Raw genomic sequence first — 25,559 nt, 5'->3', positions numbered from 1 at the left:
CGACCGTGGCTTTGACCAGGAAAATACTTCTCTCACCCCATGTTCGGCACAGACCCTCCTGAAACGCATGCGGACAGTGGTGGCAGAGGGAATGGGAATGAAAGAAGCTGAAAGAGTGGCTCTCTAACTTGGTGAGGAGGGAGAAGAGAGCCGGACCCCAACAAAAGGCGGGGCACGAGGCTTCTTGGAGCCCTGCTCGTCCCAGGCTCAGAGCAGCGGGAATATGTGTCAGTTCTCACAGGAGGATTAAACCTCTCTCCAGGGTGATTTAGGACCTGAGAGCCCAGCCAGAAGCCTCTTCCTCTCAGCCACCTCACTCTCCAGGCCTTCTCCCCGACCCTCCCCTTCCCTTCAGGATCCTAACAAATGGCCAACAGCAGGGGGGAAATGGTAAACCTTTATTGGAAAAGAGACCTTAAGTGACCACTTAAAATCCCCACTTCAATTCCAAAACAGAAACAAATAAGAAAACAAGGAAAAGATCACCTATAAAACTCCTGCCCTCTGCCACCTTGGGCCCTTTAAACTGCATTTCCTGACAGAACAGTGATGGTCCACAGTCCTGAACGCCAACAGGGCACTGACTTGAGACCATCTCAGGAGAAGACAGCCTGGGAGAGAGAGTGAACGATGGCGGGGGTGTGGACAGGCGGGCCTGGGGCTCAGACAGGCGCATGCCCAGTACCCAGGAAACAAAGTTCACAAGTATACATGCACAGATTCCCCAGTACCTAGGCACAGAAAGCTTATTTATAACCATGAACATGGCAGCAGAGAATTCAAGCTGGGTCTTTGGCTTTCAAAAAAAAAAAAAAAGGGCAGAGCACCTCTGGCTAACTATCCCTAACTCTGGCCACTCAGGTATTCCCTCAGTCCCACTCCGGAGCCGAGTGGGGCAACGGCAAGGCCAATCTGCAAGGACCAGTAGCTACTCTGGGACACATGAGGACCAGCTGGCCCAGTAACACCTAGGCTGTACCCCTGCTCTGAAAGATTAAGGCATGCGGGTGAACCATGGAGGCAAGGGGTCCCCTGAATGGCCAGCCCTGTGCGAGAGGGGCACCGCTGGCAAGGAGCAGCTGCGGCCTTGCCAGCCAGAACAAACCCTGAAACACTGCCACCTTGAGTTCTTGGACAGACTTTGCCCAAGGCCACCTTCTGCAGAGAGGGTTTGGCCTGAGCTAGAACAAAATGGAAAGGAATGGGTGAGGCAAGGAGTTTAAAGAGGTGACAGGAAAGGAAGAAGAAAACTGCTTCTGAGGTATGGAGAGGAAGAGAACAAGTCCCTGAGGTCTTGGGTCCCTGCTCTTGCTCTTACCAGGACTCCCACCCTTGCCCCAGTTCTGCAGGAAGCAGAGTCCAGCAAGGCCAGAATTTCTTGGAAGGTTCTTTCTCATCCTTTTAAACCTCAAACAACTATTCCAGCCCACTGGCCCCATACAGGGGTTCAAACTTTTGCCTTTCTCACAGCAGCCTGGGGAAAGGGACGAGTCCTAGAGAAAGCTCACCAGGCCTGTGGGGGGCTCTGGGTCGGAGGCTCGGAGGCACTGGGGCAGGCAGCACATCCCTAACTTTGCTGCTCCAGGCTGTCTTTCCCAGAGCCCAGATGATGAGTATGCCCTGCTTGGCATGACGAATGCCTAATGAGACACAGAGGACAAAGAGAAGGGCCCATGCCCCTGCTGCTGCCTGGCAACCCACAGCAGCCAGGCCGTGTTCTCGGCCTGCCCCTAGGCCGACAGCCCCAGTGTGGAAAGTGGGCAGATCAGAGGCAGGCAGTCAGGCCCCGAGGGGACACGTGCACACGACACACTTCTCAGGTGTATATGGGCCTGGCAAGAGGGCTGGGCAGCAGAGGTCAGGGAGGCAGGAAGGAGACTGGGTTCGAAGATACCATCAAGAAATGGCCTGAAAGCAAATAACCAATGAGATCAATAGCTCCCGTAACCCTGATAATTAAAAATCAAGGGGAGCACAGGATACATGGAAGGAAGGAGGATCTCCCCTTCAGCCTCTCCCACGGCCACTGAGGACGTAGCGCAGGATTAGGAAGAGGCTGGGGTGGGTCCACAGGCAGAGAACATGGACAGGCCTGGAGAAAATCTAACCGCAGGAAAAAGGGAATGGGTGCGGGCTGGGGAGGGGACAGAGATTTCTTGGATCTAAGTTTCCAAAAGCGTGGGGTACTTCCGCAGTCTCTGATTCAAGTGAGCTCTTCTGGAAGAGAAGCTCTCTTCCCCTTGGAGCCCCGTCATGGGGAGGTCACTTTCATCCCGAAGCTGGCCAGCAGGCAGAGGTGGTCGGAAGAGCAGAAGGGGTTGGGTAAGCCGTTGGCAGCCCAGAGGATCTCTTCAGAGAGGAGGGAGAGACGGCCCAGAAGTTTGAGAGTCCCATCTTGATAGAGCCTGCGATCTGGGGCACAAAGCAGAAGCCAGTGGAGAGAGCAGCCAAGGTCACTGCCTGGCAGCGGCTGGGCCCCGTGGGAGCCACATATGGAGGCTGCATCCCCCTGGCTGCCCCGCCCTCCCTCACCTCCCCTGCTGCCTCCAGCTGAGGCCTCACTTTCTCAGACACTCTGTGATACACCAAGAATGAAACAAGGTGGGTTCAGGGAGACTGTGGCAAATGGAGGCTATAAGCCCAGGCTCAGCATTTGTAAAATCTTCAGATTTTCCAAGAAAAGCTGGAAATCCATATTTTCACATAAAATCTTATTTTTAAACACGGGCAATCAATTCAAACATTTTAAAAGACATGCTTTAAATAAGACAGGCATGGGGCTGACAGATTGCTACACTGTCTGCTGGTAGCAGGTGGAGAAACAAGAAATCAGGTCGCTAACCTAACCCAGCCCCTCACTAAATGGCTGCCTTGTTCAAAAATCCACTTACCTCCTGGTGCTCTATTTTTACCTCTTAAACAGAGGTGGGCCTGGGCTGCCCACCTCTCTCTAGAATGCTGCAAAAAGAGAAGACAGGCAAATGGCCTAAGGGCATTATGAGGAGGATGACCAGCACCATGATAGGCAGGCAATCTGCTGCTGTGCTAGTCAGGTGCCAGCAGCACAAGCCATGTGACCAAACGCCTGACCTACTATCAGCTATTCCCAGGGACTTTTGAAGGGAGCTTCTATGATCCAGGACCCCACCAGGCTCACCAGCTCTGTTCCCATTGTCGCAGGACTCAGCTGAGAAGAAGATGTAATCCACTGTCATTCCAAAACCCAAGGGCATTGTGGTGACCTCTGGGCGGCCATGCTGGGGCAGGAAATGAGTATATACCGAGGTCAGGTGAAGGCAGTGCTGGATGGTACCTATGGTCCTACAGGGATGAAGAAGATGTCAGTCAGCAAACATTACCGAATTTTTCTCAAAGTCACCTTCTCTGTGGGTTTTCTAAAGTTTTTTAGGGACGATCCCAAATAACTCCATCTCAGCAAATTACCTGCCATGCTAATAAGAGGCAGATGGTCTTAGCTAAAATTAGCCGAGAGACACATTTATACTCTGTCCCCCTGACTTTCCTCAGCCCACCCCGCCATTCTCCTCTTATCACCTGGTAAAGTATAACTAATGTGTCCCTGTGGGGGGGGGGGGCAGCAAATTCTTCCGTGAAGCCTTACTCCCTGAGGAAAAGTGCATGGGCTTTTTCTCTGCAAGAACTTAGGGTGAGTCACCTCTGGCCTCTGCATACCAGCCCTTCCAAAGCTTAGCACATTTTAGAAGAGAGAGCTCAGCAAAAAGCACCCCCCCTCACTGAGCTTCAGGAGAGCCAGAGAATCTCATACACTCAGACAGGGGCTGGAAAGCAAGCAGGAAGGTCACCTGGGCAAGACAGGCTCGGGCTCCACGGTGTCTTCCTCAAGGACAGGCTCAGCCCAGCCAGCAGGTCGCTCTGTGGAAGACCAGAGAAAAAAGGTTTTATTTTTCCCAGATAGTTAAGAAGGGTCAGAACCTTGCACCCTGAAATCCTTCTCAGATCTTTGACTGGATTGCTCCAAAAGGGATAAGGGGAAAGAGAAGGTGCTGGGAAGAAGTAACAATGGACCAAACTCAAGAACCACAGGAAGGCAGACAGAGGCCTAGAACACAGACATTTCTTCCTTGGCTCAGCACCTCTTCAAATAATTTATTTACATGTATTCTTTAGAATAGGTAATAGAGTAACATGGTATAAAAATCAAATGTAGAGAAAAATATCAGTGGAAAGTCTCCCTCCCACTCTGGGATTCCTGCCACTCAATTTCCCTCTTGAGAAGCAACCAATGTTACCAAATTCTTGGTATATTCCTTCAGAGATTTCCTATCACATACCATCTGTTACATACATATGTACACGTACATATGTGCACATACCATATAACACGAATACACTCTTATATACACATAACTATGTACACACACATACATCAAGAAAAAAGATAAACATGTCCAACATCAGGAAAGAAAGAGGGGATATTATTACAGAGCCTACTGACATTAATAGGTGTTCCGGACTGAATGTCTCTCCCCAGTGAGATGGCATTTGGAGGTGAGCCTTTTGGAGGTAACTGGGTCACCAGGGGGGAGCCCTCATGCACAGGACTAATGCCCTTATAGAAGGAATCCCAGAGAGTTCCCTCACCCTCTTTCCACCACGTAAGGACACAAGGAGTTAGCACTCAGCAACCCAGAAGAGGGCCCTCACCAGAACTGGAACGTGCTGGCACCCGGATCTTGTACTTCTAGCTTTCAGAACTGTGAGAAATAAGTTTCTGTTGTTTGTAAATCATCCAGGCTGTGGTATTTTGTTATAATAGCCCAAAATGATAAAGACAACGATGTAACAAAGATCAATGACACTGACAAACCCTTAGCTAGAATGACCAAGAAAAAAAAAAGACTCATTACTAAAACCAGGAATGAAAGAAGGGCCACCACTACAAACCTTATAAGAATCTTTAAATTATGAGAATATTATAAACAACTGCTTATAATCAACAAGTGAGAAAACTTAGATGAAATGGACAAATTTCTAAAAAGACACAAACTATGTAAACTGATTCAAGAAAAAATAGGAAGTGTGAATAGCCTGAAAGCAAGTAGAGAAATTGGTACTGAATTAGTAATTTTAAAACTCCCCACCAAGAAAAGTCTAGGATTAGAGGGCTTCACTGATGAATTCTGCCAAATATTTAAAGAAGAAGTAATACAAATGCTTCACAAACACTTCCAAAAAATAAGATGGGACATACTTCCCAATCCACGCTATGACGTGTTTCAGCTAATCAAAATTAGACAAAGATATCATGAAGAAAACTACAGAACAATGTCCCCTGTGAATGTACATGCAAAATTCCTCAATGACTGTGATACTGTGATTTAGAAGAGATGACAGCGATAAAGGTATCTTTCGTTATGTTATAAGGTGAATTTTGGAAAGCACCCAAAGATGGGGACTGGTTATCAGAAAAGCCAACCTGTTATGAGAGGGTTGGAACTCTGTCCCAATTCCCTGAACCTCCTGGGAGGGAGGCTTGAATCACCACTGGCCAATGATTTCATCCAGCATGCCTATGTACTAACGCCTCAGAGAGCTTCCAGGCTGAGTACGCGGAGGTTTACAGAGACCGGCATGCCTACGGAGGGCGTGGAAGCTCCCCAAATACCTTGCCCTATGCATCTCTTCCCTCTGGCTGTTCCTGAGTTTTATCCTTTACAATAAACTGGCAATCTGGTGAGTAAAATGTTTCTTTGAATCCTGTGAGCCATCATAGCAAATTAATTAAACCCAAGGAAAGAGAGGATCATGGGAACCTCTGACTTATAACAGCCAGTTGGTCAGCAGATACCAGCCTGGACTTTCAGCTGGCATCTGAAGTCCACGGAGGGGGCTGCTGGAACCCCGTCTGTCAGAAGCACAGGCTGGGCCGGTGTCTGAAGTTGGGGCAGGGGCGGTCTTCTAGGACTGAGCCTTTCTTTAACCTGTGGAATCTGATGCTATCTCTGGGCAGACAGTATCAAAATTGAACTGAACTCTTGGTGTGGGAGGAAATCCCCATCTTCCCCACGTTGGAAATTAAGTCTCAGAGCACCAAAAGAACACTGTACTAACAAACCACATCCAGCAAAATATAAAAATGAGCATATACTATGACCAATTACAATTTATCCTAGAAATGTAAAGTGGGTTTAACATCTGATAATCAATTAATGTCATACATTATATTAATAGAATACCAAAGGACGAAAACCGCATGATCACCTGAACACACACAGAAAAAAGCATCTGGCAAAATGCAACACCCCTTTATGGAAAGAAAAAACACATGAAAAACCAGACACAGAAGAGAACCTCTCCAACGAGATAAAGGGACTGCACAAAAACTCCAGGGCTCACATCACACTTAATGGCGAAAGCCTGAAAACTCTACCTCTAAGATCAGGAACAGGACAAGGATGTCCGCTTTCACCACTCGGCATTAAAGAGGCCTAGCCAGGGCAGTCGTGGGGAAGGAGAAATAAAAGGCATCCAGATTAGAATGGAAGAAGTAATGTTGATTCTGTGTGCAAGATGACTTAATCTTACATACAGGAAATTCTCAGAAATCCACTAAAAAACTATTAGAACTATAAATGAGTTCTCAAGACTGGAACATACAAGATCAATAGACAAAAACTTGATTTCTATACATTAGCACCAAAAATCCAAAAATAAAAGAAAACGTTTCTATTTATATACAATATCAAAATGAATCCAAGAGTACTAAATTTCACAAAAGTATAAGACTTACACACTGGAAACTACAAAACATGGAAAGAAATTAAAGACCTAAATAAATGGAAAGACATTCATGTTCACTGATAATCAATTAACATTATTTAAATGGCAATACTCCCCAAACTGACCTACAGATTTGTAGATCTCCATCAAAATCCCAACTAGCTTTGCAGAAATTGACATGCTGATCCTAACATTCATACAGAAATGCAAAGGACCCAGAATAGACAACATAATCTGGAAAAATGACAAAGTTATAGGACGTATACTTTCCTATTTCAAACTTATACAAAACCAAATGATCAAGACCGTGTGGTACCGGCATAAGAACAGACATGTAGATGAATGGAACAGAATGGAGTGTCCAGAAACCCATATGGCCATGTTCAGTTAATTTTTCATAAGGGGAAGAAGAGTGGAAAATGAGAGCTAACAGATACAGGGTTCCTTTCATGAGTGATGAAAATGTTCTACACTTAGACTGTCATGATGGCCACATGATTCTAAATAGAATAAAGCCACTGACTTATACACTTTAAATGGGTAGATTTTATGGTACATGAATTTCAATACAATAAAGCTGTAAAAAGGGTATTAAATAAATCTTATTTTAAGTTTGTTTATTTTTGAGAGAGAGAGAGTTATCTGCACACACAAGCAAGGGAGGGACATAGAGATAGGGAGAGACAGAATCCTAAGCAGGCTCTGAACTGACAGACAAACAGTGAGATCACGACCTGAGCTGAAATCAAGAGTCGGACACTTAACCAACTGAGCCACCAGGCGCCCCTGTTTCCCATTTCTAATTCTGCTGGCTGGTATCTCTGAACAGAGATGAATAATGATAGTGGCCATCCTTGTCTTATTCCTGACTCTTCCAGGGATGCTACTACAGACGCTGATTTTCAGAGCTGAGATACATGCTGTGGTTTGGTTTTGATTTTGGTATTGTTAATTTTTTTATGTTTTTAATTTATTTTTGAGAGACAGAGAGAGACAGCACGAGCAGGGGAGGGTCAGAGAGAGAGGGAGACACAGAATCCGAAGCAGCCTCCAGGCTCTGAGCAAACATTCAGCACAGAGCCCCGACAACGGAGCTCTAACCCACGAACCATGAGATCATGACCTGAGCCGAAGCCAGATGCTTAACCGACTGAGCTGCCCAGGCGCCCGGGGTTTTGTTTTTAACTGTCAGGCCTACAGTGGCTCCATTCCTGTCCTCCTGCTTCTCACCTCGGTGGTGCATGCTGCCGCCACACACTCCGACTAAGATTATTTTAATCGTGTAAGAGATTACAAAGCATACCTCAAAGATATGGTGGGTTCGGTTCCAGATCTCCACAATTTGGAGATCTACAAATCTGTAGGTCAGTTTGGGAAGTATTGCCATTTAAATAATGTTATTTGATTATCAGTGAACAATAAAGCCAGTCAAATGAGTTTTTCGGTTTCCCAGTGCATATAAAAGTCATGCTTACACTGCACTGTATTTTAAGTGTGCAACAGCATTATGTCTAAAAAAACAATGCACATACCCTACTTAAAAAAATACTCTATTGCTAAAAACTGCTAACCATCACTTGAACTTTCAGCAAGTCGTAGTCTTTTTGCTGGTGGAAGATCTTGCCTCAATGTCGAAGGCTGCTGACTAATCAGGGTGGTGGCTACAATTTCTCTGTAGCATGCGATGCTGTTTGACACCTGGTCCCAAAGAACTTTCAACTTTGGAGTCGACACTCTCACACCCTCCTGCTGCTTTATCAACTAAGTTCATGGAATACTCTAAATTCTTTAATGTCAACCATCTTCACAGCATCTTCACCTGGAGTAGATTCCATCTCAAGAAACCACTTTCTTTCCTCATCCATAAGAAGCAACTCCTCATAAGTTAAAGTTTGATCATGAGATTGCAGCAATTCAGTACCATCTTCAAGGTCCACTTTCTTGTTTTTAGTTTTTCTTAATATTTACTTACTTTTGAAAGAGAGACCATGAGGAAGCGCAAACACAGACGGGGAGGGACACAGAGAGAGGTGGAGACACAGACTCCAAAGCAGGCTCCACGCTCTGAGCTGTCAGCAGAGCCTGATGCAGGCCTTCAACTCACAAACTGTGAGATCATGACCTGAGCTGAAGTCAAACACTTATCCGGCTGAGCCACCCAGGAGCCCCTTCAGAGTCCATTTCCACTTCTAGTTTTTCTGCTGTTTCCACCACATCGTAGTGACTTCCGTGGAGTCAAACTCCTCCAAGTCATCCCTGGGGGCTGGAATCAACTTCTTCCAAACTCCTGTTAATTAATGCTGGTATTATGACCTCTTCCCATAATCACAAGTATTCTGAGTGACACCTAGAACGAGGGATCCTTTCTAAAAGGTTTCAGTTTACATTGCCCAGATCCATCAGAGGAATCACTACCTACGGCAGCTACAGTTTTACAAAATGTATTTCGTCAATAATAAAACTTGAAGTCAAAATCATCCCTTGATCTATAAGCTTTACGGTGGATCCTGAGCTGGCAGGCAAGAAAACAACCTGACTCTCATTATGCAGCTCTGTCAGTCTTGGGTGACCACGTGCATTGTCCGTGAGCAGTAACATTTTGAAAGGAATCATTTTTTTCCGAGCAGTAGCTCTCAACAGTGGACTTACAATATTTAGTACATCACATTGTAAACAGATGTGCTGCATCAGACTTTGTTGTTCCATTTACAGAGCACAGAGCACAGAGTTGATTTAGCATAATTCTTAAGTGCCCTAGGAGTTTTGGACTGGTAAATGAGCACTGGCTTTAACTTACAGTCACCAGCTCGGTTAGCCCCTAACAAGATAGTCAGTCCGTCCTTTGAAGCTTTGAAGCCAGGCAGTGACTTCTCTCTAGCTACACAAGTCCCAGATGGCATCTTCCTCCAACAGAAGAGTGTTTCATCTACAATGAAAATCTGTTAAGTGGAGCCCCCCTCAGTAATGATCTCAGCTGGATCTTCTGGAGAACTTGCCGCTTCACCTTGCACTTTCATGTTATGCAGATGGCTTCTTCCCTTCAATCTCAAGAATCAACCCCTGATAGCTTCAGACTTTTCTTCTGTTCTCTCCTCACTGCTCAGCCTTCACAGAATTGAAGAGTTAGGGCCTTCCTCTAGACGAGGCTTTGGGGTTAAGGAAATGTTGTGGCCAGGCTGATCTTCTATCCAGACCGTTAACACTTTCTATCCATATCCGCAGGCAGGCTGTTGTGCTTTCTTATCATTCATACATACAATGGAGTAGCACTTTTCATTTCCTTCAAGAACTTTCCTTAGCATTCACAAGTTGGCTATTTGGGGTAAGATATCTAGCTTTGGCCTGTCTCAGCTTCTAACAAGCCTTCCTAACTAAGCTTAATCATTTCTAGCTTTTGATTCAGTAAGAGAATATGATTCTTCCTTTCACTTGAACACTTAGAGGCCATTGTAGGGTTACTAATTGGCTTAATTTCACTACTGTTGTGTCTCAGGGACCAAGGAGGCCTAAGGAAAGGGAGAGAAAAAGACAGGGAAATGGCTGGTCGGAAGAGCAGTCAGAACACACAAAACATTTATCACTTAAATTTGGCATCTTATATGGGAGTGGTTCTTGACCCTCCAAAACAATTCCAATAATAACATCAAAGATCACTGATCACAGATCACCATAACAAATACAATAATAATGAAAAAGCTGGAAATACTGCAGGAATTATCAAAATGTGACACAGACATAAAGTGAGGAAATGGGCTGATAGACTTGCTCATTCAAGGTTGCCACAGACCTTCAATTTGTAAAAAAAAAAACACAATGTCTGCAAAAGAGCAATAAAGTAAAGCACAAAAACAAGGTATGCCTATATCTAGTTTTTCCTTAATTTTAGGAGGGGGGGATTCTGTGTCTGTGCTTTAGATTCTGTGTCTCCCTCTCACTTTGCCCCTCCCCCACTCACAGAGGCGCGCGTGCGCGCTCTCTCTCTCAAAAATGAATAAACGTTTAAAAAAAAGCACCATAAAAACCTCAATAAATCTCAAATAGAAGTTGTACAGCCTTCTCTGATCATACATTCAGTAAAAATAGAAATTAAAAACATAAAACTTTTTCATCTAGATATTTAGAAATTTTCAAGCAACTCTGGAGTCAAAGGCGAAATTTAGGCAAAACTGCAGGATATCTAGAAAATAAGAAAGTGCCATATTTGTAGAATATTGATAAAACAGTGTTCAGTGAAAAGTTCAGAGAATTTTACAGAATATCTAGAATCACAGAATTACATTAATAGAGGAGAAAAGATAAAAGTATGTAAATTACACATTCAATTCAACAAGCTGGAAAAAAGAACAAACAAACTGAAAGAAAGCAGAAGACAAATAGGAGTAATTTAGAAAACAAAAATAGTGGAACTAATAAAATCTAGGAGTTAGCTGGTCGAGCAAAAATCAGCTGTCAATTAGGTGAGCCCCTCAGCTAACCGATTTCAAAAGGCAGGGAAGAAGCAAACTAAAGTATCCAGATGCAGAAAAATTAATAGGATTATAAGCTGGGTTCTTGGCCCAGCTAAGTGCAAAAGAAATTAAAAACTTAGAGGGCATATATTAATTTTAGAAAGGGTAATTTAGGGGGCACCTGGGTGGCTCAGCTGGTTGAGCATCCGACTTCAGCTCAGGTCATGATCTCACAGTTCATGGGTTAGAGCCCTGTGTCAGGCTCTGTGCTGACTGCTAGCTCAGACAGAGCCTGGAGCCTGCATCAGATTCTGTGTCTCTTTCTCTCTCTGTCCCTCCCCTGTTCATGCTCTCTCAAAAATAAATAAAATGTAAAAAAAAAAAAATTTTTTTAAAAAGAAAATGTAATTTAGTAAAACTGATTACAAAGAAAGAGAGTCTGAGTAGGGAAGAAACACATAAAATTCTCAGAGATGTAGTCCCACAAGAAGACGAGGCTCAGATTGATAGAATGTCATCAAACCTTTAAAGAATTTGTAATGCCATTATTATTTAAATTATTACAGTGCACAGAGAAAGGGGCCAATTATTTTTATACAAGTATTTTGGCACTGATACCTGACAATAATTACACACAGTCATAGATGCTAATAGTTTACACTTATGAATATTGATGCAAAAACTTTTACATAGATCAGGAAACAATCTAGCAGCACATTGGAAGAACAGTATACTGTGACCAAATGGAGTTTATCAGAAATATAATGATGATTTGATACTGACAAATCTATTACTATAACTTATCATACTAATATATATGAAATCTATTAAAATTTATGAAATGCATGTCATCCTAGAGATATCTAGGAGACTTAAAATTCAACATCTATTCTAGAGTCTTTTGATTTTTTAATTAATTAAAAAAATTTTAATGCTTATTTTTAGGAGAAAGCAGGGGAGGGGCAGAAAGAGAGGGAGACAGAGGATCTGAAGCAGGCTCCAGGCTCTGTGTTGACAGCAGAGAGCCCAAAGCAGGGCTTGGACTTAAAAGGCCGCGATATCATGATCTGAGCTGAAGTCGGATGCCTAACTGACTGAGCCACCCGGGCACCCCAGTGGTGGTCTAATTCTTTCGAACCAGGAATAACAAGTGTTATAGAGGATATGTAGAAAAAGGAATCCTTGTGCACTGCTGGTGGGAATGTAAATTGGTGTAATCACTATAAAAAACAGTAGAAGGTTCCTCAAAAAATAAAGATAGAAACTACCTAGTAACTCCATTTCCGGGTATTTAGCCAAACAAACTAAAAACACGAATTCAAAAAGATATGTGCACGCCTATGTTCACTGCAGCATTATTTACAATAGTTAAGATATGGAAGCAACCTAAGTGTCCATCACTAGATAAATGGATAAGGAACACGTTCTGTGTACACACACACACACACACACACACACACACACACATACACACACACACACATACATGGAATATTATTAGCCATAAAAAAAAGAGTGAAATCTTGCCATTTGCGACTGGATGGGTGGACCTACAGGGCACTCTGAGTAAATAACTCAGAGAAAGACAAATACCATATGAATTCACGTACATGTGGAATCTAAAAAACAAAACAAACAAGAACAAAATAGAAACAGATTCATAAATACAGAGAACAAAGTACTGCTTGCCAGAGGGAGGTCTGCCAGAGGAAGCACTATTGATGAAGGGGATTAAGAGGTAAAAATGTCCAGTCATAAAATAAATAAATCATAAGGATGAAAAGTACACGTAGGGAACAGAGTTAGTACTACAATAACGTGTGGTAATAGATGATAAACACACATACCACAGTGAATGGGTGTGTTTACCCAAGGTTAACCTCAATTTTGAAAATACTTCTATTATTTTGCACTGGATTATTAGTGAACCCCCTACATAATGATTCTACTTCCAAAGTGATTGTCAGCATGTACTTTAAAGGTTCTTAGTTTAATTTTGTTATTTGTTATTAAAGTTCCACATGCTTGGAGCACCCAGGTGCCTTAGTCAGTTAAGCATCCGACTCCTGGTTTCAACTCAGGTCATGATCTCACAGCTCATGAGTTTGAACCCCAGGTCAGGCTCTGTGCTGACAGTGTGGAGCTTGCTTGAGATTCTCATTCTCTCCCTCTCTCTCTCTCTCTCTCTCTCTCTCTCTCTCTCTCTCTCTCTCTCTCTCTCTCTCTCTCCCCTTCTCCTGCTTGTGCTGTCTCTGCCTCTCTCAAAATAAATAAACTTTACTAAAAAAATTTTTTTTTGAAAAATGAAAAATGCTTGTTTTATGTTTCAAGTACAGTATTATGTTTTGTTTTTAATTTTATTTGCTTATTTATTTAATCTCTACACCTGATATGGGGCTCGAACTCACAACCCTGAGATCAGGAGTCACATGCTCCACGAACTGAGCCAACTGGGCACACCTATTTCATTTTGTTTTTTAATCATCTATTCTTAACCTGAAATGTGGGACCCTACGACTGTTTCACTTCGGATTCCTGTAATTCCAGAACACCGAGCCACTGCCTCCCTGCGGAGCGCTCCCTGCGGAGCGCACGTAAGCAGTCACCTCAGCCCCTGGCGCGTGCGAGCCGCTAAATGCAGGAGGCCGGCGGTATTACTGTTGCTATCACTACAGTCATAGAATTGTTTTAGCTTTGCAATTAAAAGAAAAAAAACTGAGCCACTGAACTATTCATTACTCTGTGCAAAATGCCAATTCAAATTAAATTCCTACAAGAAAAATAAATTCATTGCTTTTCACCAGTCCTTCTATAGTTTTTCCAGTCCCTGCTTGGGTGTATCAGGTTATTAAAGCAGTTTGGTCAAAAAAGGCTTTCGGTGGAGTATGAAATTCTTGGGTCACACCTTCTTTCCTTGAAACCTTGGTCTCCTGTCTTCTAGAGTTGAATGATAATGTTAAGAAGTCTGAAGCCAACCTGGCTATTTTTACCTTTAAGAGTAGCCCAATCTTTTTGGTTCAACTGCCCAAAGGATTCTTTTATTTCTGGCTTCCAGTAACTTCACAAGGATGTCCTATTGTTCATTCTCTTATGTCGTTTTTTACTGAAACATGGTACCTCCTCTCAATTTGAAGATTCACATCTTTTAATTTGGGGAAAATCTTCCTTGAATCGTACCTTTATACATTTCTTGTGTGCCGTTATGTTGGTTTTCTTCTTTGTGAATCCCAATTACATGTATGCTGAGAATCTCCTTATCCTTCACTACTGTCATTTTTCTCAAGTCTCTTTCATCTTTTTACTTCCTTTTTATTTTGCTTTTTCTTTCATGGCCTGTCTCTTGTTTTCAGCAGTATTTCTTCCTATTCCTTCTTCTGCTACACCCAATTTTGTCTTCATTTTATGTGACTTTAAGTTTTTTATTCCACTTCTTTGCCGAGTTCGGCAGCTTCCATTTCATCTTCTGATGTCTTGCCATTTACATGAACTTATTTTATAAATGCAGTTTTTTTGTACTCTTATTTTATAAAGGCAATTGCTTCACTTTTTAATTCATGGGAAAATATTCAAAATTTTTCATATGTTTCAAGGCAACAATTCTTATCTTTGAGGTAAGCATTGTGTAGGTACGTCTTATTTTTCCGGTTCCCCCTGCTTTTCTTTCTGTGGTATTCTGCACAGATCTCTTGCTGGCTCCTTTTAGGCAGCCCAGCTTTGAATTAGGTGATTTTTTCTGTATCAGCTATCTGTACAGTTTCCCTAAGTGTACAGCTCTCTAAGTAAAACGGGGTATGCACTCCAAGTAACAGGAACATTCCTGATGACACAGGGTCATATATGAGTCCTTTTAATCTTGATTTCTTTCCATCCAAGTGATATGCAGCTCTATAAGTGTCTCATCTCCCCCCCTGCCATTCAGACAGACTGCTTAATGCAAATAAGGCTTGACTCCCTGGTCAGGCTTTTGTCCGGTGCCTCTTAAAACCAAAATGGGTTCAGAAAATCCCCTATCACAGCCCGTGCATCGTATTCTTGCTGATGAAACAGGATTTTAGTTTTGTGCCTTCAGGTACACTCTTCACCTTGGAGAAATGCACTGTGCTGGTTCCTTGTGAGATGCACACAGTCCCCAGACACGTCCCTCCATACTTCCTCCAGCACCCCTGCACCATCTCCAGTGCTTCCTGCGACTACTTCCCCTGTGCTGTGATCCACGGTTTCAAATACCTTCTGAACTCTTTTCTCAAAGATAGAGTTTGCATTGCTTTTTTCCATTCTCTTTCTTGCTTTGGAATGGTTTCAGAGACAGGAAGAGGAGAATGTCAAGTATATTCTGCCATGCTTGCTCTGGAAGTTCTGAGTAGGAGTAACTTTTTATTACAAGCAAGACTACTGTCACTTTATGATTTTGAAAGCCCTATTATGTATACCTTCCCTCCTATATACCGTACACATGCTAGTTATTAGCAACTTAAGCTAAAGGTTACATGGCTCATTCAAGGTCTCAAATACTACTGGAACACAGGTGTCTTGATTCTTGGCCTGGGTTCTCACTGCACTGCACACCCATACATGCATATGGCCACGGAACTCCAACGGACCTTCTTTCTGAGCATGTTTATCACCACAAGCTTACCTCTAACAATTATACTTACAAAAAGACTAAGAAACCACCTAACCGACAAATGTCAGGGGTGAGGAGGAAAGAAGACCAAGAAGACGAGCTTAGTTCCCACATTACCTGGCTTACTGTCTGTCACTCCTTCCATAAGAACCAGTCCCGCCGGCCGCTGACAGGCGACGTCACAGAAACGGAATCGCAGCAGGAAGTCTCGGCCATACTTGAGTCTCTCTGCAAACCAGGAAGGGCCATACAGTGAGAGAAAGGAAGAGAAGCCACATGCTGAAACCTCCTTAATACCAAGAAGCTTCCAGTACAGGGACACAGAGGAAGCCTGGCTCTGAAGACAAGTTGAGTTACTAACAGACAGGATTCAAAGTTGTCCATTTCCCTAGGAGATCATGAGGACAGTGAGAAAGACAAAGGAACTTGTTAGCAAAATTGAAGGAATTATGTTTTCTCTTGTCACTGAAACACTAGCTTTCTTCCAAAATGGGCACAGAGGCACAGCCAGTCAAGAATGCGGTCTATGGGGTGCTTGGGTGGCTCCCGCACTTGGTTAAGCCTCCAACTCTTAGCTCGGGTCCTGATCTCGTGGTTTGTGGGTTCGAGCCCTGTGTCAGGCTCTGCCCCTCCCTTACTTGCTCTTTCTCTGTATCTCTCAAAATAAATAAATAAATAAACTAAAAAAAAATGTTGTACATGCTCACCTGATCTCTTGGGGTGACAGGAAGTGATATACTGACAGCAATCAGTGATACCCAGGGAGCTGGGCCACAGTGGGGCTTGTAGCTTCCTCTGGTAAAGCTGATGGGAGAAGTCTTCCTGTCCAGATACCTGTAAGGAAAGAACAGGTGAGCATGAGGACACCAAGGGGAAAAAGAAAATAGCTCATGACTTGGGACATGCAAACATACACATACACACATACACACACACACACACACAATCATACACTATATATATAATATAAGCAAAACATGTATGCCTCTGGGGAAGGTTAAAAGTAAGGAGCTAATTAAAACCTCACTTACGTATTACTCACTTATTGAGAGAGTGAGAGGGAGAGCGAGCAAGCAAGCCTGTGTGCAAGCAGGGGAGGGGTAGAGAGAAAAAGAGAAAGAGAGAGAGAATCCCAAGCAGGCTCCATGTTCCTGGTGTGGAGCCCAATGCCGGGCTTGATCCCACAAACTGTGAGATGATGGCCCGAGTTGAAATCAAGAGTCGGATGCTTAACTGACTGAGTCACCCAGGTGCCCCTTTTATTTGTTTGTTTGTTTGTTTTGAGAGAGAGAGAGAGTAAAACCCTTTTTGTTCTTTTAACTAGAAATGCTTACTTGTCCATGAGGCAGAAATAAGGGGTAAGAGAACGAGGTATGTGAGTCAAAGAGAATAGAACTGTATTAACATATAGTCTAAATTTCACCTCAGAAAAATCTACCTGAATCTCCACAGGGAATATCAACATTCAGGGGCTTTGCTCTGCAGTGAGAAAAGGTTTATCCTGATCTTTGGATCTTCTGAATCAAGCTCTAGCATCCTAAGCCTATATCACGAGGAAACCACAGGGTCAAACCAAATGGGAAATACACCAAAGCACTTTACCGTATCTATGTCACCATCCTCGGTCAAAGCCAATGAGCAGCCTGGGAACGGACAGAACGCAGTAGGGAAACATTCGGCAACATCAGTCATCTGCATATCTCCAACGTGTGTAGCAAAATTCCCTTTATTTCATTTAACAACAACAAATATTTGAATGCCAGCTATGTGCAAAAACACTTGCTAAGTGCTGGGAAGAGAGCAGTGATAGATATAATCTCTCTGGCCTTGAAGGGCATGCCATTTTCAATATGCTATCTCAAGTAAAACAGACCTGGAATCTAATGGCCACTTTCTTTTTCTTTACCTATTTTTTTTAGATTTAAGTGTTTAGTTATTCTTGAAAGAGAGAGAGACAGAACATGAGGGGGAGAGGGATGTGGCGGAGAGGGAGGGAGATACATAATCTGAAACAGGCTCCAGGCTCTGAGCTGTCAGAACAGAGCCCGATGTGGGGCTGGAACTCACTGACTATGAGATCATGACCTAAGCTAAAGTCAGGTGCTTAACCAACTGAGCCACCCAGGCGCCCCTAATGGCCACTTTCTAACTGTGTGACTTTGCGCAGGTTAGTTAACTCCTTTGGGCTCAATATCCTCTACTATAAAATGGAATAATAGGGGCGCCTGGGTGGCTCAGTCGGTTAAGCGTCCGAACTTCGGCTCAGGTCATGATCTCACAATTCATGAGGTCAAGCCCCGCATCAGGCTGCTGACAGCTCAGAGCCTGGAGTCGGCTTCAGATTCTATGTTTCCTTCTCTCTCTCTCTCTCTGACCCTCCCCTGCTTGTGCTCTCTCTCTCTCTGAAAAAAACATTAAAAATTTTTTTTAAATAAATAAATACAAAGAAATAAAATGGAATAATAATACCACATACAATTAAGGATCTTGATAATAACAACCAATTATTAACCGCTTCTTCGAAGCAGGAACTGGAAAATGCTTTACCGTATGTTATTGTATTTCATCCAGCAAACACCAACAAACCCCTCTAACGTAGCTCCCATGGTTTCCCTAGTGCACAGATGAGGTCCACAGGGCTTACGGAAGTTAAGTAACTTGCACAAGGTAGCAGAACATGGACTGGAATTCAGGACTGTCTGGCTTCGAACCAAGTGCTCTTAATCACTCTGCCTAATGGTGTCGGTCACATGGTAGGCACTTGCGCTCCTTGATTATGGCAGCTTTCCAGCAGAAGAAGGCCTTTCTCTGCACACGTGAGAACCAAGGACACTGCTGGCACTTGAGTAACCTCATTAAAATAAAAGCCCAAAGTGCTTAATACTAATTCAGCCATTTTTGTGTCCTTTCTCCACCATGCCCTGCCAAAAGCGAAGCAGTAAGTTGGAACGCAGGGACAAAACAGAGGAACAGGGAGATTAAGTGACATATAAAGAAATCGGCACAAGCTGAAGGTCTATCAGCAGGGCTAAATACACGTGCTAAAACCGTAAGGTATCTATGCTACCGACTTCAGCAGTTAAAAGGAATGAGATAGAGCCATACACACATTGCTGAGTGAAGAAAAACCAAGCTACAAAAGGAAACATACAGTACACACACATACACAATAGATCAAGTACCAGCTGTTAGAGGCAATCACAGCATAGTACTGGGGGGCAGGAGCTCTAGGGCTTGCTGATGCTGGTTACAGATGCCCGCTCCACCACCACCTACCTGCATACCCTAGAGCCAGCAAACGGCCTACCTTCTCTACGCCTTAGTTTCCTCACTTAAAAAATGGAAGTGATGACAGAAATTGTGAAAGCTGAGTGGGTTAATACATGTAAAGTAAGGACCTAATAAATGTAAATTAAAATTACAATATCACAGGAACATAGATAACACTGTAAATGCACACAGAACATTCTGGAAGACAACCACCGAACTTCAAACAGTTACTACTTCACTCCAAGGGGAAAGTAAGGAATGTAGGTAATAAAGGAGTGTTTGGTTTTATTTTATGTTCGAATTCTTGCAAGGACGTTCTTGTGTATTACTTATAAACTACAAATCAATGATAAAAACTGAAAGGATTTCAAGATGCCAAAGGCACCCAGGAATTTCTAACTTCCAGGCTTCAGTACAAAAACTATTCAACAGAACAAGAAAAAGCAGGAAGGAGGCAGAACAGGTGTGACTGAGGTCCCTGCCACAGCAGCAGCACTAGTTGCCAACACATGAGTCTCTCACTTGGCATATTCCCACCCCCGACGTGGCTTCCCCCATTTCACCTTCCAGGCCGGCATCCCATGGTACTGGAGCTCTCCATCCCTGATGAAGTTGTAGAGAGGTGAGTCAGGAACAGAATTCAGGTCCCCACACAAGATGATGGGGCAATGGCTGCCATCTGACAACCTGGCCACTTTGTCCACTTCAGCCAAGAGAATGGCCATCTGGGCCAGCTTGACATCACCCCGGCGTGGGTTGTACAAGACATGGGTATTTGCCACACAGAGAGGGGCCACCGAGACTTGCCCCAGGCCTTCTGGGACCAGTGGCTGCAACAGCAATACTAAGCCCACGTTGTCCCGATTGAGGAGCTCCAAGCCAGGCCGCAAGTACTCCACAGGGCTGGCACAGAGCAGACGGAATCTCGTGGGCTTGTAGCAGACAGCACAGCCATCGGTCTTACATCCGGTCCTCCTCTTGTAGAAACAGGTAAAACCTGCAAGGAACACCCGGCCAAGGAGATGGGTCAGGGTCCGTGAAGCCTGAATCCCTCCAACCGGTGGCAGTCGCCCAGGCGTGTATGCCTAAGGCACTGCTCCTGCTGCTCTGGAAGGGGAGTTCCTGTCCTTGCCAGCCCCTTGGTTCTTCAGAGGTTCCCTTACAGGTATAACCAGATGACTAAAGGCTAAAGGGGAAGTAGGACAGAAGGATATGACAAAATATAACTCGACAGGAAAAGCATGGATTCTAGACTCAAACAAATTGGAGTCCCAGCTGCACAACCTACTACCTTTGTAACGTGCTGACCCTGAGCAAGTCACACACATTTACAGAGCCTCAGCTTCCTCACTGTAAAGCAGGGATAACAATACTCAACCTCACAGGGTTGATTACTTCAAGGATTACAGACAATTCATGTCAATGAATTCATTCAAGGCAATGAATGTCAGAATTGCTTACAAACTACAGACACTCTCTTTCTCACCCGTACAGAGGAGGAGCTAGTGCACAGGTGAGAATGAGGATTTACTGAAGCAAAAGAAAAAGCTGGTGCCTTCGGTAGAGGGCAGACAGGGCCGTAAGAAGCAAGACTGGGGAACATGCTGGGAGACTGCATTACCCATCATTCGCAGCGAAGGCTCCAGCTGCTCCCAGTAATGATCTTCCTGGACCTCCTGGAGACACAGGATCTGAGAAAGTGACAAGGAAACCAGTCACTCCAGAGTACCAAGCATGCTGGAGAGTGACTCCCACCCCAGGAGAGGGGCTGAAGGTAGGTGGGGAGCTGCTGCTGGTCTCAGGCAGGGTCACACTGAAACTTCCCACAGGGCCAGCTCTTCCCAGACAGCCACCCCCAGCAAGGAAGGGCCTAGACTTAAGCTGAGTAGACCAGAAGCATGTGCTGGATTTTCCTGCTCCTTGAATCCCTCAAGTCCCTCCCTGCATAAAGGTGTTGGAAAGTGTGTGCCCACGGAGTCTTCTCAAAACTCATTTATTCCAGGTGAAAAGGCTCCAGCCCTGGGCAGAACTCTGATCCCATATGTATATGAACTGTAAACTCATTTTTTAAGAATTATTTGGGAAACAGCTCAGGTCCAGAGCAAATACAAGATGGCACTTTCTCCCCTCTTCACTCACATCGGGGTCCCAGTGCTGGAATTCCTGCATGAGATTCGCAAAGCGGTAGTTCCAACTGAGGATGTCCGGGTGGCAATGCAGGTAGAGCTCCGAGCTCTGCTGCATCAGGTCCTGGGCCAGGATGTTATAGGACATTAGAGTGAACTGGAACTGAGGGCCATCCCCCGCCTCCAGACCCTGAGCATCTGGCTGAGTAGAGAAATCCTCCCATTCTCGCCACAGGATTTCTGCAAAGGGGTTGGGGAGAAGAGGTCCACAAGAAGCACACATTATCCCCAGGCCTCGCCCTCTCTACTCCAAACTCGCAGACACTGTGTCTGAAGTTCCTTTTTTCATCTGGCCTGTCACTCATCCCTCTCTCTGGCTAGTTGAGCAGCACTCCGCAGACATTTCCAAACTAAACAGCAAGCTCTACAAAGCCAGAGACCAACTTGGCTTGTTCAGCCTGGATACCCAGTACCTAGCATAGTACCTGGCACCTAGTACATGTTCAGTAAATAAAGGCTGACAATTTCTCACTTTTGATAAATCCATGGGTCTCTCTATGGAGAATCCCTCAGATCAATGTGCTTAATAGTCACCCGAGATTTCTAGAGCAATCTCAGCCTTGGGCGTTTCCTAACCTTTACACTTGAAAAAGCCTGTGGGGCTGTAAACCACATGTCCCCCATCTCCCGTAGAGCTTGGTGGTACAAGGTGGATTTTAAACCCATGTGAGCCACAGAACTCTTTCTTCAAACTTTAATGGAAGCTAAATATGTAACACAGCTAAAACTAGAAGATAACATTCTGGTTGAGGCAGAGTACAGGCCCCGAGATCTCTCCACCACTACTCCTAGGAACAGTATCATGGAGAATAAGAACTAGGGTGTGCTTTCAGGTCTGCATCTAGCCATGTGACTTCTGGCATGTCCTGCTACCTCTCTGCATCAGGGTCATTTCATCTGAAAGACCGTGGGTCTGAACGAGATGATCTCTAAGGCTCCTCTAGATTTAACACTGGAACATTCTCAGAAAAACACAAGTCAGAGACGGAGCTCCCCACCAGAGAATCTTCTCTTTAGCAATGGCTCTGCCCAGAGGGGAGCCAAGCTGCTACCCTGGCTCACTCAGCCAGTCGCCACTCACCATGATATGGGATTTCCACTGGGGGAGGCTGCAACTGCCCCAGGTCCCCAAACGTCCAGATGGGAGCCTCTTCCAGGGGCACAGGCTCAGGTGCTATGCTCCAGGCCACCACTGCAGGGTCCTCTTCCCACTGCTCTGCAGCCAGGGCACCCACTGGGAGGACAGCACAGTCTGCAAACTGGGGGCCGGTCTGCATGGGGACAGCGGCCCACATTGGGCCCTCGATCTCCGGCAGTGGCTCCTCTCCTAGCACCTCAGGGAAAGGCTCCTCTAGGTTCTCTGCTGCCCGCAGGTCACTCAGCTGCCTGCTGGACCACTTGTCCTCTGATGCAGCATCCTGTTCTCCAGGATTATCCATCAGTAGTGCCAGGCTGCTCTGGGCTAGTCCCTTATCTACAAGGGGACCCTCACTCGAAGTCAAGAGCACCTGGCTCGACCCTTCTTCTCGCCACTGCTGCAGCAGGCCCTCACACTCCTCCTGGTCGGGCGCCCGAGGGGCCATGGCAAAGTCGCCCTCTACCTGGGTGGACGAGCTCTTCGCCAGGAGGGCATTTTTTCGACATGTGAAGAAAGCATCTAAGAAGCAAGCCAAAATACCACATTACAAAATGACAACATTACCCAACCCATACTCTTCTCCCAACTAAAATATAAGTCCCATACAAGCAAGAAGCATATCCACCTTGCTCGTGATTGTACCATCACTGAGCCTGCCCATTTTAATACCTGGAACACCTCGTCATTATCATGAAGGGCTTACTACGTGCCCGGTGCTATTCTAAGTGCTTCATACGTATTAATTAATGTATATGGTAGGGATCTAATAAATATTCAGTGTGTGAATGAAAGTACAGCTGTCCACATAATCTAGGACAGAGATGGTCACATACAACCACATCCCTTTTATCTGGAGATTAAGACTCCGATTAAACATTTGAACTAGAACTCTCTGGTTCTAAGGGCCACACTGCATTGGAACCAACACTTGACCGTCAATCAGAACTGTGGGTTATGATCAAGCACTGAAATTAACAAACCACATGACCTTGGACAATGCCCAAGTGAGATGAACCCATTCCTGACTATAAAGTGAGGACAGGGGCAGTTTGAACTAGATAATGTCCAACAGCCTTTCAAGTTCTATAAATCCCTTAATCTATAAATACTTCCCCAAAGAAAAAGTCCTAACGTAGACAAAAAGAGTGTCTCAAAATCTATACAAGTTACTTCTTAGCAAAGTCCCTTGCTCTTTTTCTCGAAGCTATATATTCTATTCATAAATCGTCACCAACTTCATTATCGGCTTTCCCATTCCATACCACACCAGAGGCTGTAAATCAGAAGGTGCCAACAACTGACAGCAAGAGACGGCTGTCATCTCTCCGCTACGGCAGCCACAAATGACAGCCAACAGGCAGGAAAGCAAGTGAGAAAACTCTAAAATTAAAGCCCCCAAGCTCCAAGTACAGTATTTTGGTGCGAGCAAACACCCACACTCACTAAATCACTTACTTACAACACGGGACAAGTGACATGCACGATGCTTGCCCTCAATCACTAGAGATTCATTTTACCAGTTCTGTTTTTTTAAAAGGCAAGAAAAACTTCAAAATGGTTCAAATGTTGAAAGATACTATATTATTTATAGCCTAGGTTGATGTACGCCCCTCTAAACCAGTGGTTTTCAACCAGAGGGTGATTTTGCCCTCAGAGGACATGTGACATTATCTGGAAAGACAGTGGCTGTCACAACTGTGGGGAAGCTACTGGCATCTAGAGGTTTAGAAGAGAAGGATACTGCTAAACACCCTACAGCGCAAAGGACAGCCCCACAAACTACCCAGGCCCAAATGTCAATAATGCTGAGACTGGGAAATCCTGTTTTAAATCCAGGGGCTGCGTTGCTGGCTTTAATCTCAGGGATTTGCTACTTTCCTGCCCCTTGAGCCATCATCTGCATACCAGATGGAAGAGTTTCTCTTGTTTATATGTGTGGAGGTAGGTTTTCAAATTTAGCAGATTTTTGGTGGTGGTGGCAGTTGGTTTTTCAACAGAATGGTTTTATAAGGGAGGGGAGGGAGGGAATGGGAAGGGTAGAAAGAACGCCTTCTGTAGAAAAGCAATACACAAAGTCCGGGGGAGGGAAGGAGGCGGCCCCTCCTCGGATATCTCTAAACTCTGACTATTGATCTATAAACCTGTGGGCTAGTATATGTCACTAAGGCTGTCATGGGACATCGGAAGAGTTCCAGAAATGACAGCAACATGGAACATGCTTTAACTCTCTGAAAACAGTTACTTCCGCGGAGTTTCTCATTCCTCCTAAGTACGGACACACAAATATTCCTGAGTTCGGTGCCTGCTATATACCGGGCAGCGTGCTAGCCCCAGAGCCACAGGGAGCAAAACAGACATGGCCCTGCCCTCCCGCGGCCTGCATTCTAGCGACAGACACACGGAAATAAAAAAAAATGAATGCCTATTTTACATACACACGGTGTGTGTAAAGTTCCGGAAAAAAACAGCACAGAATGCAGTTGAACCACTTATTTCTAAGAAAGTAGTTCTTGGTCCGTTCCGCCCTCTAAGTTGCCAGAGAACATTCTGGGAGTGCGTGGGATCTGTCACAGGGACTGGTGGTCTCATTAAGAGCCTCGGGAATTTTCTAAGACCGGGAACGGGAGCGCGGGCAGATCACAGAAAAGCGAAAGGCTAACTAACTCTCTTCTCTCCGGGTATCTAACCCTAAACACACGGGAGACGGCTTCCAAGCTGGGGGTTCAAATTCAAGGGTCTCCGGGTTGCGAGTACCGGTGTTTCACCAGCTGGATTGCTGAGAGGCGGCTGTGAATGGGAGTGTGGTTGGGGTAACCCAGGAGGAGGCAGGTAAGTGCAGGTCTTCGGCTCACACCCAGCCCAGAGAATTCGGGCGTTCGCCTCGCCCCGAGTCGCCAACCCTAGCCAAGCGCCCCCCACCCCCCAGGGCCGTGACTCCGCGGGCCCCGAACCTCTGCAACCTCCGGGTCCGGGAGGGGCGGCTCCTGCCCCTCCGCCAGCCTCTTCCCACGTTAACCGTGGCGTGACGCCACCAAGCCGCAGACGTGCGTGGGGGCGCCCACGAGGCTCCTCGGCCAAGCACCAGGACCGGCCCCGCGGGTCGAGGGCCGCCCCCCCGCCCCACACCTAGG

The 25,559-nt window shown here is 45.0% G+C and overlaps 1 protein-coding gene across 3 annotated transcripts in view; it reads right to left on the bottom strand.

Annotated features, from left to right (window-relative positions):
• Nucleotides 1-378: 378 nt before the first annotated feature.
• The window catches only part of ANGEL1 (angel homolog 1), a 35,585-nt gene continuing 10,404 nt past the window's right edge, over nt 379-25,559 (bottom strand). For all 3 annotated transcript variants that reach the window (XM_029951932.1, XM_029951933.1, XM_029951934.1), the window contains 9 exons: nt 22,372-22,947; nt 21,244-21,470; nt 20,726-20,795; nt 19,668-20,101; nt 16,542-16,668; nt 15,952-16,062; nt 3,825-3,894; nt 3,158-3,321; nt 379-2,412 (listed from right to left, as the gene is read on the bottom strand). In XM_029951932.1, coding sequence (XP_029807792.1) covers nt 2,252-2,412; nt 3,158-3,321; nt 3,825-3,894; nt 15,952-16,062; nt 16,542-16,668; nt 19,668-20,101; nt 20,726-20,795; nt 21,244-21,470; nt 22,372-22,947 — 1,940 coding nt within the window. In that variant the 3' untranslated portion in view covers nt 379-2,251. The remainder of the gene's footprint in view (nt 2,413-3,157; nt 3,322-3,824; nt 3,895-15,951; nt 16,063-16,541; nt 16,669-19,667; nt 20,102-20,725; nt 20,796-21,243; nt 21,471-22,371; nt 22,948-25,559) is intronic.

This window comes from Suricata suricatta, chromosome 9 (assembly GCF_006229205.1).
Source record: "Suricata suricatta isolate VVHF042 chromosome 9, meerkat_22Aug2017_6uvM2_HiC, whole genome shotgun sequence".
Classification (NCBI taxonomy): Eukaryota; Metazoa; Chordata; class Mammalia; order Carnivora; family Herpestidae; genus Suricata; species Suricata suricatta.
The sequence above is the reverse complement of the archived record's forward strand: the minus strand, read 5'-3'. Positions and strand labels throughout refer to the sequence as shown.